Source organism: Poecilia formosa, unplaced genomic scaffold, assembly GCF_000485575.1.
Source record: "Poecilia formosa unplaced genomic scaffold, Poecilia_formosa-5.1.2 Scaffold382, whole genome shotgun sequence".
In the NCBI taxonomy this organism is placed as follows: Eukaryota; Metazoa; Chordata; class Actinopteri; order Cyprinodontiformes; family Poeciliidae; genus Poecilia; species Poecilia formosa.
Genome location: NW_006800321.1, coordinates 243,983 through 261,123, shown reverse-complemented (window position 1 = coordinate 261,123; position 17,141 = coordinate 243,983). Strand labels below are relative to the sequence as shown.

The 17,141-nt window shown below is 40.6% G+C and overlaps 1 protein-coding gene across 1 annotated transcript in view; it reads left to right on the top strand.

Annotated features, from left to right (window-relative positions):
• The window catches only part of fmn2b (formin 2b), a 120,167-nt gene that overhangs the window by 18,993 nt on the left and 84,033 nt on the right, over nucleotides 1-17,141 (top strand). The window contains exon 4 of the mRNA XM_016662634.1: nucleotides 2,217-2,367. Within this exon, the coding sequence (XP_016518120.1) occupies nucleotides 2,217-2,367 (151 nt within the window). The remainder of the gene's footprint in view (nucleotides 1-2,216; nucleotides 2,368-17,141) is intronic.

Genomic DNA, 17,141 nt, shown 5'->3' with positions numbered 1-17,141 from the left:
ACAAATATGGGAAGTGTGGAAGACCCTACTGTATCAAATTGACGTAGGAATAACAGAGAGTTGGCCATTCTAAGGTAAAAACCCAGCGCACACAGTGTTCATGTTTTGTTTTTTTTTCAGCCAGACAACTTCCCGCGCCCCCACGCAATGACACGGCGCCCCCCCTAGGGGGCGCGCCCCACAGTTTGGGAACCTCTGCCTTACAGCAAGAAGGCCCTGGGTTCGATTCCTGGCCTGGGGTCTTTCTGCATGGAGTTTGCATGTTCTCTCTGTGCATGGTGGGTTCTCTCCATGTACTCCGGCTTCCTCCCACAGTCTAAGTCCACAGTCTAGGGAGAACTAAGTTTAAGTTCTCCCTTAAACCTAGGGAGAACTTAGTCTGTCTAAGTTCTCCCTAGGTTTAAGTGTGTGTCTGCATGGTTGTGTGTCTCTGTGTTGCCCTGCGACAGACTGGCGACCTGTCCAGGGGGACCCCGCCTCTCGCCCAGAACGTTAGCTGGAGATAGACACCAGCAGCCCTCCTGACCCCAATAAGGGACAAGGGTGTACAGAAAATGGATGGATGGATTTTCAACTAAGTTGTAAGAGATTTTTAGTAATTATTTTTGTCGATATTTTTACATACATAATTTTTCAAGCAATCAAGTCGTAAGTACATGCAAGAATCAAACCGGCCTTTGTTGGAAATGTTTAGGTTTGGAACCCAGAAGGTTGTGACGAGTACGTCCTGTCTTTGACAAGCACAGATTGTTATTGTTAGCAACTAAAGTTAGCATAATGCTAACATCCTAGCTTCCGTGGCATTAGTAGTGTCTACGATTTAAGTGATAAAATATTACAACCAACAACACCACCTGGGGTTTTTGTTTCAGGACTATTCAGCTTCACAATATTTACAAAAAGGCCACAACCAGGTCAGGACAACAAGGAGAGGTGGATGATTATATTTTAGAAATAATCGTTTATTTTCTCCAAAGTTTAAAATAGGCCTACAACAATAGAATACATGTATAAAAGACAACTTACAAAATTCAGACGTGTATATTGCACATTAGCTCAACAGCACATTGTATTCTCCAACCCAATTTAAAAAAAGGAAATTTACAAGAAAAACACTGCAAATCAAACTGCAAAAAAACAAACATGCAAAGCAAACAAACAAACAAAATAGCAAAACAAAATCTGCAAGCAAATGACAAACATATATACAAAAAGGGGAAGACTAAAAACCGCAAATGAACATGCAGTAGAATTACAAAAGGGACTCACCATGAGCTGGTTGACATCCCAGCTGAAAAAGGCATGAAACAAAAGGACAGGAACTAAACAACAGCTTTGATGTGGCTGTGCTCCCTGTGCACACATCAGCGAGGAGGAGTGGGAGAGCCACGAACAATTTGCAGCCAAGTCCTGCAACAGCCCAGGATCTAAAAGTAAAATTTATTGTAAGCCATTGCACAGAGCCCACAACGAGCTGGACAATGAAATCACTTACCCCAGTAAGATCCCCAAACCCCTGAAACGTGTCCGACCACACCCACTTCCAACAAGTAGGAGATAAACCACACAACTCAACCGCGTCCCTGAATCCAATGGAGGCATGATCATTAAAAAAAAAAGTCTAGAAGCCAAACAAACAGGAGACCACAAAACTAACCTGGAAACAATAAATGCTCATCGCACGCCGTCTCCACAACTCAACAGAAGTGTGTGGGCTCGCCCGATGCACACCTGGCTTTAAAGGCTATGTTGGTGCCACCCACCACTTATCTTAAAGGTGAACCTGCACCAACATACCACACTTACAATAAAATGATACATGGATTCAAATCCACGATAAATTACCAACTTTACAGAGTTAACTGTGCTGAAAACTGCAGAACTCATAGACAGAAGAAAGGAATAATTCATAAACATCTTTAAAAACTTGGTATTTCCATGGTTCCCATTTAAAATGGAAAATACCAACACTTCAAAAATAAATTTTAAAAGAACAATTCCTTTGTCACTGATGTCATGATTCCAATTTCATGGGAAGAGGAGGGTTTGGTTCGTATTAGGTTTGGACTTTCTTTTGACTCATTACTTTAATGTTTTGTCTAACATTTAAAAGGAAAGTTGTGACTAACCTGGCAAGGAAGTTGGAGGAGAATAGTGAATTATTCTACTCCAGCCTGTTGCTTGAGAACGTGTTTAAAATAGTTTTGTTTCTGCAGCATGACCAGCTGTATACGTGGGCCGCAGTCAACCAGCCGCCACACTCAGAGGATCTTCTTGAAGGGAAACTAGCAGGCCAACTCAAGACGCAGTGGTCTCCATTAAGGCTAGGAGGAGAAAACAGAACTGGTCATAAATCTATGGAAGCAGGTAAGCTCAACATTCAAATATTAAGTATGAGGAAATCAAAATAGTATTTTTTTCCACATCAAGCAATTCTGAACATGTGGCAAGGAATCACAGTATTTATTAATTAATAAAAATACATATCATGCTTGGAAAATTATACAGCATTTTGAAAAGATTCACATTGTTACAATCAGGAACTTTAAACCCTTGGTGAATTTACTGAGTGAAAATCTTAGTCATATTTTCATCAGTTTTCACTGCTGCTATAGAGGACTCTGTCAGTATTTCAATGTAAATACTGTTAGTTGAAGTCAAATAATTTGAGGAAACCAATTGTCTTAAACAGTTTAAATTTATTAATCTAAACAATTCAGTTAAAAAAAACATGAACTTTAAGTACATTTAGCTCAAATAGTTTCTGTTAGGATAGCATGGGTAAATAAAGTTGACTATCATTTCATTCAATAAACTGAACTTAAAGTAGTAAGTATCCTACACTCGTATGTTTGTTACTTCTAACTTAATTTGACATGTGTTGACTGTACTCAACTATACTGAGCCAGAATGTTTTAGATGGTAACATTTATTTAAAGAAGATCCAATTCAGCTGTAGTTACTCAGTTTTATTCCTCCAAATCAAATTATAACATTCTAATTGTCACAACTGTTGGCTACTCAAGTAATTTGAGGATGCCATTTTAAGTTACCTTAACTCAATACAAACAGATGTGTTATACTACACTGTAAAACAAAATAAGTGGTGTTTACTTAAAATTTATGCAAACTCGCCTAAAAAAATAAAGTTTTCAAAACATAAGTCTTAGTATGTGCAAGCTGTACTGATTGAGCAACATTAACATGTGCAATTTTAGGGAGGAAAACTTAAGTTTATTAGCATTAAGTTAATATTACTATTGTTAAGCTTAAGTTTCTTTTTAAACTAGAAACTACTTGCATAAAAAGAAAACTTCTTTGAGACAGTTCCAGATTTATATTTGTTTCTTTGCTCAAACCTAGACAGAAAATACAGAAAAACAAAGATAGTTTGCTCACGTTTTTCAGTAAAACAAACTCAATCGCATGACAAGCTGCACTTGTATTCAATAGTAACATTATATACAACAAATATGGCATCATTATTAGATTTACACAAACCTGAAAAAATCAGCACAGGCTACTTCCAAACATACAAAAGTGAAGAAAAAAAAGAAACACAAACTCACAATGAAAATCAATCTAATGACAAAATAATAATAAAAAAAAAAACAACTAGCTGTTTTCCAGTAGTTTCAGATTGTTTATCATATGATACAGATCAACATCTTTTTTGTCCATGAATTTTACAGATAGGAAGAATTTTACAGATCTTTCCCCACTTTTCTTTGTGAAAAGTGGGGAAAGATAGTTTGTCTTTTGAAAAAAAAAAAAGAAAAGGAAAACAGCCTTAATGAATGAAAAACTTGCTCATAATGATGATCACATTTAATATCTTTGCAAATTTCTTTTCCTTTGTCAGGGTCCCAAAAATAATGCAATATTTAGAAAATTCAAGCAAGTCTGGGATTTTAGGGAAAAGCCAGTAGTACACATCATCCCACAAAGCTTTGCAATATAAACATTCATAGAAAATGTGTTCTATTGATTTAATATCAACATCACAAAATAAACAAATGTTATCATCAATAGAAAATAGAAGTCTAAGGAGTTCCTCAAAGGGGTAAACACCTGAAAAATTTTGAAGTGGACTTCCTTAGCTTTTGGAGGAATGGGAAGATTTAAATAATTTATTCTATTTTTTTCCTTGAGAAGAAATGTGATATATAATTTTGATTTGGCACAAAAGAAAGCAAAGTACTTGTAAAGCATTCCCTAATTGTAGAGCTTGTTGTGTCCATTACTCAGAAGACCAGGTAGAGCAGGGATTATATAATCCAAGTTCTCAAAAAAACTTTTAGCTGTACATAAAATATTTAGGGGAATAGATCTAAATATTTTTTAGATTCACATTTCACTTTTATGTATTTGCAGGTTATTTTTAACTCAGAAATCTTCAAAAGACATTACACCTCCGTTTAACAGATGCATCACAGACCAGATACTTTGTTCATGGCAATTATGTGCCAATTAAAGANCGTTGTCCAAGCACAGCCGATCTCTCGCTGTTCAGCTGACTGTGGTGGATAGCGGTACTTACGGACAAGGCAGAGTTTTACCTCTGCCTGCTGTCAATCCAACGTGTCGTTTTCCACTGGTTGTTTTCTCGGTTAGCTGGGTTAGCTGCCGGGCGTTGACACATATATTATGTGTCAAATGTGAAAATTATGTGAAAATATTATGACACATATTTTCTCTATTGTGTAATTTACTAGTTAGAAAGTCCAACAACACATATTCAAGAACAGTCCGTTGACATTGTGTTTTGGGTTGAACCTTATCTGTTATCTAGTTCAAGAGGACACATTTCCTGGCACAGAATGTCAGCAGTACTGTACAGGTGTTTTCCACAGTTCTTCTTAAGGCTGTTGCTCCTCACTCCCAGTAACATATACATTGGATTACACTCAGTGCTAATGGAAAAGATATTGACCAACTCTTTATACTGAACCAGAATTGTTGAATTTTCCTACAGGACCAAATACAGTGAGTTAGATTACCCACCTCTATGTTACATTTGGGACAAAGCAGAGGAAAGTCTGGATTAAATTGATGATGCAGATGTGGAGATGTATGAGCCTGGTGTAAAATTTTAAGTTGAATAGCTTTAACCTTATTACAAACACTCAAATATTTAGCATTTTCCCAATCTTCATCCCAAGCCTCAATGCTGATCGCTATAGCTAGCTCTTTTTCCATGTCTCCTTTAAGATAGTCAGTTTCATAACCCCCAGTTTTTTTAATAAGTTATAACAGGTCTTAATAGAGCTTATAATTTTTGGCTTAAATAACTGATTTTCACAATCAGAGACATTTTGGTTGCTGAGCATCATTGTGTTCTTCAAAATGTAGTCCCTCACCTGTAAAGTAAATACCGAAAGAAAGTTAACACTACAGATTTTTTTGATGTTAGCACCTATGAGAGATCTAAAATTGTATGGTTGAGAGATATTAAGGCAAAGAAAACTCAGTAGCTGCAGGTAGGGCCCTCCAGACATTCAGGGGCACCTATGAATGGCTGAATTGTAACAAAGTCCACAGATCTAAACCTGTAGCATTAATTTATTGAGAATGATAATGCTATTACATTTTATTTAATGCATTCAGAAGAGAAAGAAAATGGTACACTTAGGATTGAATTAAGACGACATGTACTTTGTAAAAGTGCAAAGAATCATCTTTATAGTTTGATTGTTGTGTTACTATGTCTACAATATGGTGTAATCTAGCTAGGCTTTGTTCACAAATACTTCAGAGCAAATAATAACCAATAATCAGTGCTTGATTTTAACCTGGGCTCCCAATCACATACTTCACTAAATCCATATTTAAACACTGTAATGCTGAGGTTCTTAGTAGGAGGGAGACATTGGGCTAAGTCTTGTAAAGCCCCATATTACCTTGGGCCGGCCCTCCATGAAGAGTGAGCCGCTGAGCTGCACTGCATTGGAATCTACCTGGAATTCCATGGTAGCCCCTATGCCAGTCTGCCGATGCTTTTGGGACATTTTGGTTTAATTTAATTGCGACATGTTTGGCTTTATGCTGTGATCCAAATTACTGGTACAATACAGTGATATTTTGTAAACTCCAAATGCTATTGGCCGAATCTATCTTTAGCAGTTAATGTTCTGCAGTATTCACAACCGCTCACCTTCAGCCCAGATCACATCAGCAGCGGAGCGAACCACTGGTAATAAACCTCAAAGCATCACCACGACGCTTTGAGGTGTGTCATGGTGACAGTCCATTCAGGAATGATTAGAAACAGATATTCTCTTTATGTCGGTGGGACCAACTCAGGCTGCATTTAGTCCACCACTGGGGCAGTCTGATAAGACTAAAGTTATAGTTTTCTCTTGAGATGAACCAGTTCTGTGTTTATGGGCGAGGAGGGTTTTTCCCACTCTTGCAAGGACAATTACAGAAAATNTAACTCAGAAATCTTCAAAAGACATTACACCTCCGTTTAACAGATGCATCACAGACCAGATACTTTGTTCATGGCAATTATGTGCCAATTAAAGATTGATTTATTATTCATTTTTATGGAACGGCAGTTCCAGTATTTTGTGGGCTATTATTATGTTTCTAGATTAATCTCCAATATAATAAAACTTGAGAAGGATGAGAGAAGGAAAGTTTTACAGGCAGTTTTTTAAAGTCAAAGACACAACTAAGAAGGAAACATACCATAAGACATTTTGATTTGTTAAAAATGATCGGAGCCAGGAGGCACGTGAAGAGGGGTGGGGTGGAGGGCTTGAACCCCTGCACCTTTTAATCCTTGATGCCCTCAGTGCCTTGTGTTAGGTAGGCTCCACAAGTTGGAAGATTTCTTCTTCACCAACACACTGCACACTTGTCTGTGCACTGCTGCCTCTCACTGGTGGAGATGGTGCATTGCACTACTTAAAACAGCCTTAAATAATGTTTCAAATGCTAAGTTCATAAGTGCTTTGTAGACATCTTGCTGTAAAACTTTAGGATCAATTAAATTAAGAAACTTAAGACTAAACAAAATGGCAGAGCAATAAAATATTACCACATGAAGTTACTTTGTATTAAAAGTGTCATGATTCACCGAATGACACTTTATGACAACAGTCAAAGTGTCATGAAGACTTCCTCATCTTCATGACAGGTGTTATGTTTATGACGATGTTATGACAGTTTTATTCACACCTCACCAAATAAAGTGTTACCACCAAGGATATATTTTTTAAAAGGTTTTATTGGCTCTAGTGGCCTTTATTTGAATCGACAAGAAAATGGGTAATGAGAGACGGGGAAAAACATGCAGCAAAGGTCGCCAGGCTGGGAATTAAACCTGCGACAGCCGAGTCGAGGACTAAGGCTTCCAACCTTGATGGTGTTTATTTTTATTGGTTATTTTTCATTTTAATACAGACAAACAAGCAAAAAAGAAAGAGGCAGAAGAAAGTGCCACACAGTAACATTAACATTACTCCGACTCAAAATAAATAAATAAATGGGGGAAAAAAGGGGTTGACACATTATGTGAAAAAATAATTGAAATATCCAGACCAGTATACAGTATAAAGGGATCCCAAATATTATGAAATGAAATGAAATTTTATTCGAACATGATACAAATACAAATATAAAAATAAAATAGTGCCCAGTAACAAGAAGTGCATAAAAAAGAAGAGAAAATACAGATTTTTTGTTTCAGTTAACATATCATGCTCAAAATGGGGTAGGAAGAAGTGAGAACTTATAAACTCCTACCCCTAAACACTTGAAACTTTANGGTGACAGTCCATTCAGGAATGATTAGAAACAGATATTCTCTTTATGTCGGTGGGACCAACTCAGGCTGCATTTAGTCCACCACTGGGGCAGTCTGATAAGACTAAAGTTATAGTTTTCTCTTGAGATGAACCAGTTCTGTGTTTATGGGCGAGGAGGGTTTTTCCCACTCTTGCAAGGACAATTACAGAAAATAAATATAAACAGTTTTTCTAACTTCAAAATCAGATGTTTTCATTCAGAAACAAGTGTATGTTGAAAACAATATTCTTGCCCATAATTTGATAGAGGGCACAGAACCGGCCCCCTCCTTACCATGGACCCGGTGTCTGAACAACATGGAGGCAGAGAAACTGAGAGTCCTCATTATTAGACCGAAGGCAGCCACACCCAGACTACTTTATTTTGCAGAATTATTATATTTAGCTAAATATTATTGTTGAGGGGCACAAGGAGGCTTCCTGACACACAGATACAAAAACTCAAAAAAGTTAACGGCCAGACCTCCTGTTTAAAAAGAAACCGAAGTATGTCACCTAATGCAGTGTTTCCCAACCCTGGTCCTCAAGGTTCACTGTCCTGAATGTTTTAGGTGTTTCCTTGCTTCAGCACAGGTGATTTCAATTATGAGGTGTTTGCTGAACTGCAATCAGCTGAAGAGGTGCATTAAAGCAGGGGCATTTCTAAAACATGCAGGGCAGTGTGCCTTGATGACCAGGGTTGGGAAACACTGTGTCATGATGGGTTTAAGTGACTTTACCCACTTGCAAGAACACCACCAAGAGAAGACGTAAATAATAAAGATTTATTGCAAACACAAAACAAATCAGATGAGTCTCTGGTCCAAGGGACAGACTGCTGCGGGCAGCACACTGAAGAGAACAGGAAAGAGGGTGAGTTCAAGTCAGTGGGATTTCTGAATGATTTGCTGGAGTTCGGGTAAGCACTTACAGGAACGGTGATGAGTAATGGCGTTGGCGGGGTATTGTTGGTCCGAGGGTCCTTTGGTCTCTGGGGTTTACTTTCTGAGTGGTCTTGAGAGTGGATAGATTTGAGGAGGAGGTGAACTGAGTTGGATAGGCGTCGGAGGGCGGACAGGTAGGCAAGTCCTTGAAGGCGTCCGAGGAGTGTTGGAACTGCCTGTCAGATCTCTTGGATTGGAGGTGAGTTTCAACTGTCTTTGGAGATCCTGAAGACTCGGGCATCAGCGGGGTAACTACCTGCAATGTCACGAGGAAACAACGAGGAGTCAAAGCCAGATCTGGATTCAGGTTTCACCTCAGGAAAACAGATGTCACATGAAATAATTACTTTCAATTTAGCAGAAAAAGGATCAACAACTGATACTCGGAGATAACTAGGAGGGGCTAGAGGTACCATCACTGGAGAACACTCCAGCACTGAAGCACTGGCGTTCCACCTCTCTTAAGCATCAGGTAATGAGGTAATTGATCCCCGGTGTTAGGATGATGTACTGGAGGACCCTCCGCCCGGCTGCCTCAAGGACTCCCATCTAGTGGTGAATGGGAATTCACAGCAGCAACCCCAGAAAACCAAAGAAACCCCAGAACCTAACAGTAGCCCCCCACACACTCAACGGTCGCCCCCTGGCGGCTGAGAAGAACAGGAGGGAAGGGAGGACCGATAATCGGCAATGACATCATGATCTAAAATAAACGAGCCAGGAACCCACATGCGGTCCTCTGGACCGTAGCCCTCCCAGTGATGAGGTATTGCCTCGTCCACCCTGCTGACGGGAGTCCACGATCCGGCGAATGGTGTAGGCGGGATGTCCATCAATGTCACGGGTGGGAGGAGAGACTCGGAAGGAGGGCACATGGTGCTAGTATGAATAGGGTTTAATTGGGAAACATGGAACGTAGGGTGGATGCGGAGAATGGCTGGGAGTCGAAGACTGAAGGACTGACTACTGACTCCACCTCGAATGGACCGATGAACCTGGGAGCGAGTTTCTTGGACATGGATTTGAGTGGAATATTCAGAGTGGAGAGCCAAACCTTCTGTCCGGGACTGTAGGTGGGAGCAGGGATCCGTTTGCGGTCTGCGAACCTTTTATTGCGGAGAGAGGTGGTGTTGAGGGCCCGGAGGTGAGTCTCCAGATGTTCTTGCAGTGACGGATGTGATGTTGAACAGATGTAACAGATATGAGGGATTCGTCTGAAGTGAGAAGTGGTGGCTGGTACCCTATGGAGGCTTCGAAAGGAGACGGTGGCAACAGATACATGACAGTTGTGTGCGTACTCCACCCAGGGCAGATATTGACTCCAGTCACTAGGATTGGTGGAAGTAAAACGACGGAGTGTGGACTCGATTTCTTGGTTGAGCCTTTCAACCTTGTCATTAGTCTGGGGGTGATAACCAGAAGTTAATGAGACTTTTGCGTTGAGTGCTGTGCAGAACTGCCTCCAGAGCTGAGAAATAAATTGTGGGCCTCTGTCAGACAAAATCTCCACCGGGAAACCATGTAACCAGAAAGCCTGTTTAACAAGGAGATGAGCCGTCTGGAAGGCAGAGGGGAGTTTCTTGAGAGCTACTAGATGACATGACTTGGAGATCAATGACGGTGAGAATAGTTGTCATACCTTTAGAAGGTGGTAATCCGGTGACGAAGTCAACTGCGATGTGTGACCAAGGATGGAGTGGGTAGTGGTTGAAGTAGACCCAAAGGTGGTTGGTGAGTAGGTTTATTTCTTGAACATACTGTACAGGCTTGAACAAACTCCTTGACGTCATTATGTATGGACAACCACCAGAACCTGCGATTGATTAGAGCAATTGTTCGGCTCATACCTGGATGCGCGGAGAACTTTGATGCATGGATCCACTGAAGGAAGCGGGCTCGGACAGATGAAGGGACATAGATCTTTCCAGGGGGACAATTCTCGGGTGTCGGTTCCGACTGCTGGGCCTGCTTAATGACATCCTCCATCTTCCAGGTAACAGCGGCCACAGTGCAGCTGGGAGGAAGGATACTGGCTGGAGTCTTTTCTGAGTCGTCAGAGGCATATACTCGGGACAGTGCATCGGGCTTGACGTTGGTCAATATGAAATGGAGAGATTGAATCTTGAGAAAAACAGAGACCAGCGGGATTGACGTGGGTTTAGTCTTTTGGCTGAACGGAGATAGGAGAGATTTTTGTGATCCATCCAAACCAGCACCGGCTGTTCTGCCCCCTCCAACCAGTGCCTCCACTCCTCCAAGGCCAACTTTATGACCAGCGGCTCATGGTCTCCCATGTCATAGTTACTTACGTTCAGGGGGTGATGATATGTGTGAGAAGAAGGCACAGGGGTGAGTCTTATCATCAGAACTGGAAATCTGAGAAAGGACCGCTCCAACCCCAGAATCCGAGGCATCCACCTCCACAAACTGCTTGCAAGGATCAGGCTGAACCAGGACCGGTGCTGTAGAAAACAGATATTTTAATTCTTTGAACGCCGCTTCGGCCGCAGGGGACCAGAGGAACGGGACCTTGGTGGAGGCGAGAGCTGTTAGAGGTAAGGCTGTCTGACTGTAATTGCGGATGAAGCGGCAATAGAAGTTGGCAAAACCCAGGAACCTTTGCAACTGTTTGCGTGTCTGGGGAGTGGGCCAATCCAAGACAGCTTTAATCTTTTCCTCTGTTGGCCATACCTGTCCGCCGTTGAGGATGAAACCAAGGAATGAAACAGATGATTTGTGAAATTCACACTTTTCAGCCTTTACATACAGGTTGTTTTCTAAGAGTCTTTGTAGAACGAGACGGACATGATGCTTGTGTTCGGCCAGGGATTTTGAGTATATGAGGATGTCATCTAGGTAAACAAATACAAAAATGTTAAAATCTCAGAGAACATCATTTACTAATGCTTGGATACAGGCGGGGGCATTTGATAATCCAAATGGCATGACCAGATACTCAAAGTGGCCTGTAGGAGTCTTGAAAGCCGTTTTCCACTCATCTCCTTCTTTAATTCGGAGAAGGTGATAAGCATTGCGCAGATCCAGTTGAGAAAAAAAACAGTAGCTCTATGAACAGGTTTGAATGCAGATGACAATGGGGGTAAAGTATATTTGTTTTTAACAGTGATCCGATTTAAGCCACGGTAATCAATACAGGGTTTGAGTGTTCCGTCCTTCCTACTCACGAAGAAGAAACCTGCTCCCAATAGAGAGGAGGACGGGCGGATTATACCTGCAGCCTGCGAATCTTTAATGCATCTCTCCATCGTCTCTCGTTCTGGGCGTGAGATGTTATAAAAACGGCTGGATGGTAATGGAGCTCCGGGCAATAAATCTATGGAACAATCATATGGTCGGTGTGGAGGAAGAGAACAGGCTTTAGTTTTGCTGAACACAGATGCAAGATCATGGTAATCAGCAGGCACGGAAGACAGATCGGAGGGTCAGGCTCCTGACTAACCGCCATTTACCATAGAATAATTCGGCAGAAAGTGTTAGGTAAGGAACATTTTCTTTTCTGACCCACCAAGTTCCTCACTGTTACTGATGGGTCTTGGAGTTTAACTTTCTTGGGCAATGGCCGGAAACCCCACAATATAGGCAGAGTCGGCCGGTCATGCACTTCTGACACTCCTCGGGGGAGAGCCGAGTATTTCCGATCTGCATGGGCTCGGGTTCAGAATGATTCGGCAGCACGCTCGAGTCACTCGAGGCGGAGTGACTCGAGCGTGCTGGTTCTTGTATCCTCTTTCCTTATTTCTTGAGCGGATTCTGCTGTCTATTAGAAGAGCATTAATAGGTGTCATTTTCACCACTCCTGTACATATACATAAAGACCTACTCTGTAGTCCAGAGGTTCCCAAACTGTGGGGCGCCCCCCTAGGGTTTTTACCTTAGAATGGCCAACTCTCTGTTATTCCTATGTCAATTTGATATAGTAGGGGCTTCCACACCTCTGGATTAGGATTATTTCTCTTGAATTATCTTTCCTTAGTCTTTTTAAAGCTTCAGCATATGAAACGCTCTGTTATTTTGATTCTTTGAGCTTCTCTGGCTTCCCTTTGTATTTTACATCCACCATATGCTGCACTATGGTCTCCTCTGCAGTTACAACATTTGATTTTAGTATCTTTATTACACTTTCCATATTCATGTGGACCTCCACATCTTACCTAAGTTTTCCTTTACAATCCTTTGCAATGTGTCCTATTCTTTTGCAAGTAAAACATCTGAGGGGTTTAGGAATGTACTCTCTAACTCTGTAGTTCATGTATCCTAGCTGGATATTTTCTGGAATTTTCAAATTGTAAAATTACTGCCATTGTGTCTTTAAGTTCCCCATCTCTTTTACTTGTAATCCTGGTGGCGCCTGTTATTTTCCCTCCTTTGATTTTTTTTTTTTTTTCAAATCCTCCATTGTCATTTCCATAGGAACTCCTGATATTACTCCTCTCAGCCTTGCTAAATACCCTGGAATATATGTTTTAATTCTTTCCCCCATCAAGGTTTTCATTCTTATTATCTTTTGTTGTTGTGTTTCACTGATAGCATATATTAGCACTCTTCTGTTATTCGTAATTCTAGCCGTATTAATTTTCCCTATTTCTTCCTCTATTGCTCTGGTCAGCTTAATCGGGTGAATAGATCCTCCTTTTTGCTTGAAACCCAATATGACTTTAAATTCTACTTCTCTAGTAAAGTCATTCTGTTCTCGTGAACTTGCCCTGTCGTTTGTTTTTGTCATTTTGTTAGCTTCTTCTCTTGCTTCACTTTCTTCCGACCAACTTCTTGCCCTTTCTTGTCTCTTCCTAAGTGCTCTTTTCATTCTTGCTGATCTTGATATCATCCATTCCATCTCATTTTCACTATTTCCTCCTAATGTAGAAGCCAGGTTGCTACAGTCAATGTACAGTTTATGCAATCCGCCAAAATCAAATCCTACCGCCTCCGTTTATTTGTTACGTTCACTCGCTTCTCCTTCCACCTCCTCGGTCCCTCAGCGACCAACCCATGCAAACCTCCTTCTGCTCCCCACCGAGATTGTTTGCCTCAGTCCTCGCGCACACACACAAGGGTTAAGCATCAGGTAACGAGGTAATTGATCCCCGGTGTGAGGATGACTACTGGAGGACCCTCGGCCCGGCCGCCTCATGGACTCCATCTAGTGGAATGTACAGCAGCAACCCCAGAAAACCAAAGAAACCACAGAACCTAATACACTGACCTAATACATATGAGGTATGTGTCTTATTGACTTTACATTTTCCTTGATAAAATAACATTGACTATGTCCTCTTTCTTTGTAATGTTAGCTATGAGCAATTCAAGCCAATCCTACCTTGCTAATGTTAGCTAAAATTATTAAACTCCATTACTGTAATGTTAGCCCTTAATATTAAACATATTTTAAAGGCAGGCAAATATTTTTTTTTCCCTCCAATTTTAATCTAGGAACTTCAAAGTTAATATGTTAGTCAAAGTTAACTTTTATGTGCATTATTTAGCAACTTGGCTGATGTTACATGATGCTTGTGTTCTTTGCTTTGCCGAGTTTAGCCACATGAAGACCCATTTTAGCCTAAGGACACATGGTGGGAAGTGGGGGGGGGACAAATGTGGCTAATGAAGACATGCTACCATGTGGAGGATGATAATGAGGACCAGACACCAGAGAAAGTTCTTGTTTGACCAAAGAGAAAGAAGCAGATGAAATAGAGAGGTGGGCAAGGACAGGTAAGTGGGGAAGAGGGAGCAGGAATCAACATCCACCAACTGAGTTAATAAGTTACGTTCTAGACAACTAATTGTTGTCAAATGTAAAACTGGTGTTTAATCTATTTATTTATTAATAAACTTCTTGCAAACATCCATAAGTAGTATCTGGTTGGAAATAATTTAGAATGCTCATTAAGTAAAAAGATACACTCACTGCCTAAAACTATACATTAAATGATGCAATCTGAATAACAACAGTGGCAGTCTGTCTGAACTTCTGCCAAACAAATATTTGATCAGAATAATTTTGTTGAGCTTTAGTTATTACGCTACTTGTTTTAAGAAATAATTGTACAGTGATCCCTCGCTATAACACCGTTCATCTTTCGCGGTCTCGGTGCTTCGCGGATTCTTTTGTGCAGTTTTTTTCAAAGTGCATGGTGTTCTGAGTCCTGATTGACTAAAATATACGTTATACAGATTGGCCATTCAGGAGATGGAAACTGAAACTTTTAACCTGTTGGTCTCAGGTTGTCATTCACAATGACAGGGGTGTCAAACTCCAGTCCTCAAGGGCCGCTGTCCTGCAGTGTTTAGATGTGCCACAGGTAAAAAACAGTGGAATGAAATGGCTTAATTACCTCCTCCCTGTGTAGATCGGTTCTCCTGAGCCTTGCTAATGACCTAATTATTCTTTTCAGGTGTGGTGCAGCAGAGGCACATCTAAAAGTTGCAGGACAGAGGCCCTTGAGGACTGGAGTTTGACACCTCTGTCACGAGAGGACCCAAATTTGGGTCCTCTCGTGACAGACAGGTTAATGCCTGCTGAAAAAACACTGTGGCCAGAGGCTCTGCCGCGGGGCAGCTTGGAGGAGACGCTTTAATGACATGACTCCGGATCACATTAATGCCGTGACACGCACATCCGGTGACCTGAAAACAGGTTTTGTTCTTTGGTTTCAATGTAGAGTATTTATGCTCTGTAATAGTTGTAAAAAACTAAAGGTACCCTGCCAGCATGCCTAGGTGGGCCCCATATGGGGGAAAGGAGGGCTTGCCCATGGGTTTGCCCATGTAGGGCCACAGCCTACGTGAGCCCTACATGAGCCCTAAATGGGCAAACCCATGTGGGGCCACCGTGGAACCCGCAGACAAACCCATCTGGTCTGCCCTCCTTTTCCCCATATGGGGCCCACCTGGGCATGCTGGCAGGGTAACTACTTCGCGGATTTCACTTATCGCGGGTTATTTTAACGCAACCCCTGCGAAAAACGAGGGATCACTGTATTGCACTTTATAACAACCAGTGATGTTAACTAGACATTTGTCTGCCAGTCTACCATTCTGACAGTGTGCAGCAAGGGACATTGTTGGAATGGTATTTAAATAAATGCTGAATTAAGATCACATTGTTTTTGTTTTTGTTTATTTGTTTTGGGGGGTTTTTTAGGTGACCACAATGAATTGAGCCATCACCCACTATGAAAATGTCCAGAAGAGATTCACCAAGTTTGAATTCATGAAAAGGCTTTCGCCATGATTTACTATTGCAAGAACAGCTATAATTTCTGAGCATTTCTGAACAGGTGTCCAGAAATATTGTCTTGTCTTCATTTCCTGGAAACAGCTCTTTGAAGGCTCAAAGAACTGCTTCCAGGAAATGAAGACAACAAGAACATCTCCCTGTTTTCAGAGCGTTACAGGAATGCTATAACGAAGGAGACGGCTGACTGTTGAAAGAACCTATTTTCTTAAGTTGAAGAATAAATAATTCTGATTTAGTTTTTCAATCAGTATTTCAGAATTACAGACGTTAAACCCTCTGTTTGAAGAATAAGTTATCTCTTGTTCCAATGTACAAAGGGTTTGTTCTACAGCTACGATGGTAGTTATAAGTAGTTCAGTGTGTTTCACTTCACTTGAGGTAAGACTTAATATCAGTGACTCTGTTAGCATAGCATTTGACACTGTAATAACACTGAATTACATCTTTATAATTGTTGCCACTTGTTTCACTTTACTTGAGGTAAGAGATAATATTAATGATACTGTAATAACACTTATTGACACCTTCATAACTGGTCCCACTTGTTCCACTTGATGTAAAAGGAATTATTAATGACTCTTATTAAATCATTTGACAATGTAATAAAGCTTAGTGAATTGTTTATTGTTGGTCCTACTTGTTTCACTTTATTTCAGGTAGGGGAAATATTAATTACTGTTTTGTTACTGTTTTTTAGTGTAATAACACTTAATGACATTATAACATATTTATGACACATGATTCTTGGTTAATGTCAAGTTGTCATAATGAAGACATTTTTCTCTACGTTGATAAGTTGTCAAAGACATTTTGAATAATGTCAACTTTTGTATTAAAAGTGTTATAATTTACCGAATGACACTTTATGACAACAGTCATAAAGTGTCATGAAGACTTCCTCATGTTCATGACAGGTGTTATGTCATGTTTATGATGGTGTTATGAGTCTTATACACACCCCGTCAAATAAAGTGTTACTCCAACACAAGTTACAGTTTGAATGTTGTATTTCAAAACAAGAACATCAAATAGCACTGACAGCAAAATACAGCAAAGGTCACACAGCATGCCAACCCGTTATGTTTTCTTTCCCACACATTTCAGAAAACTGCTTGCCATAGAGACTGTAATAAACCAAGTCCT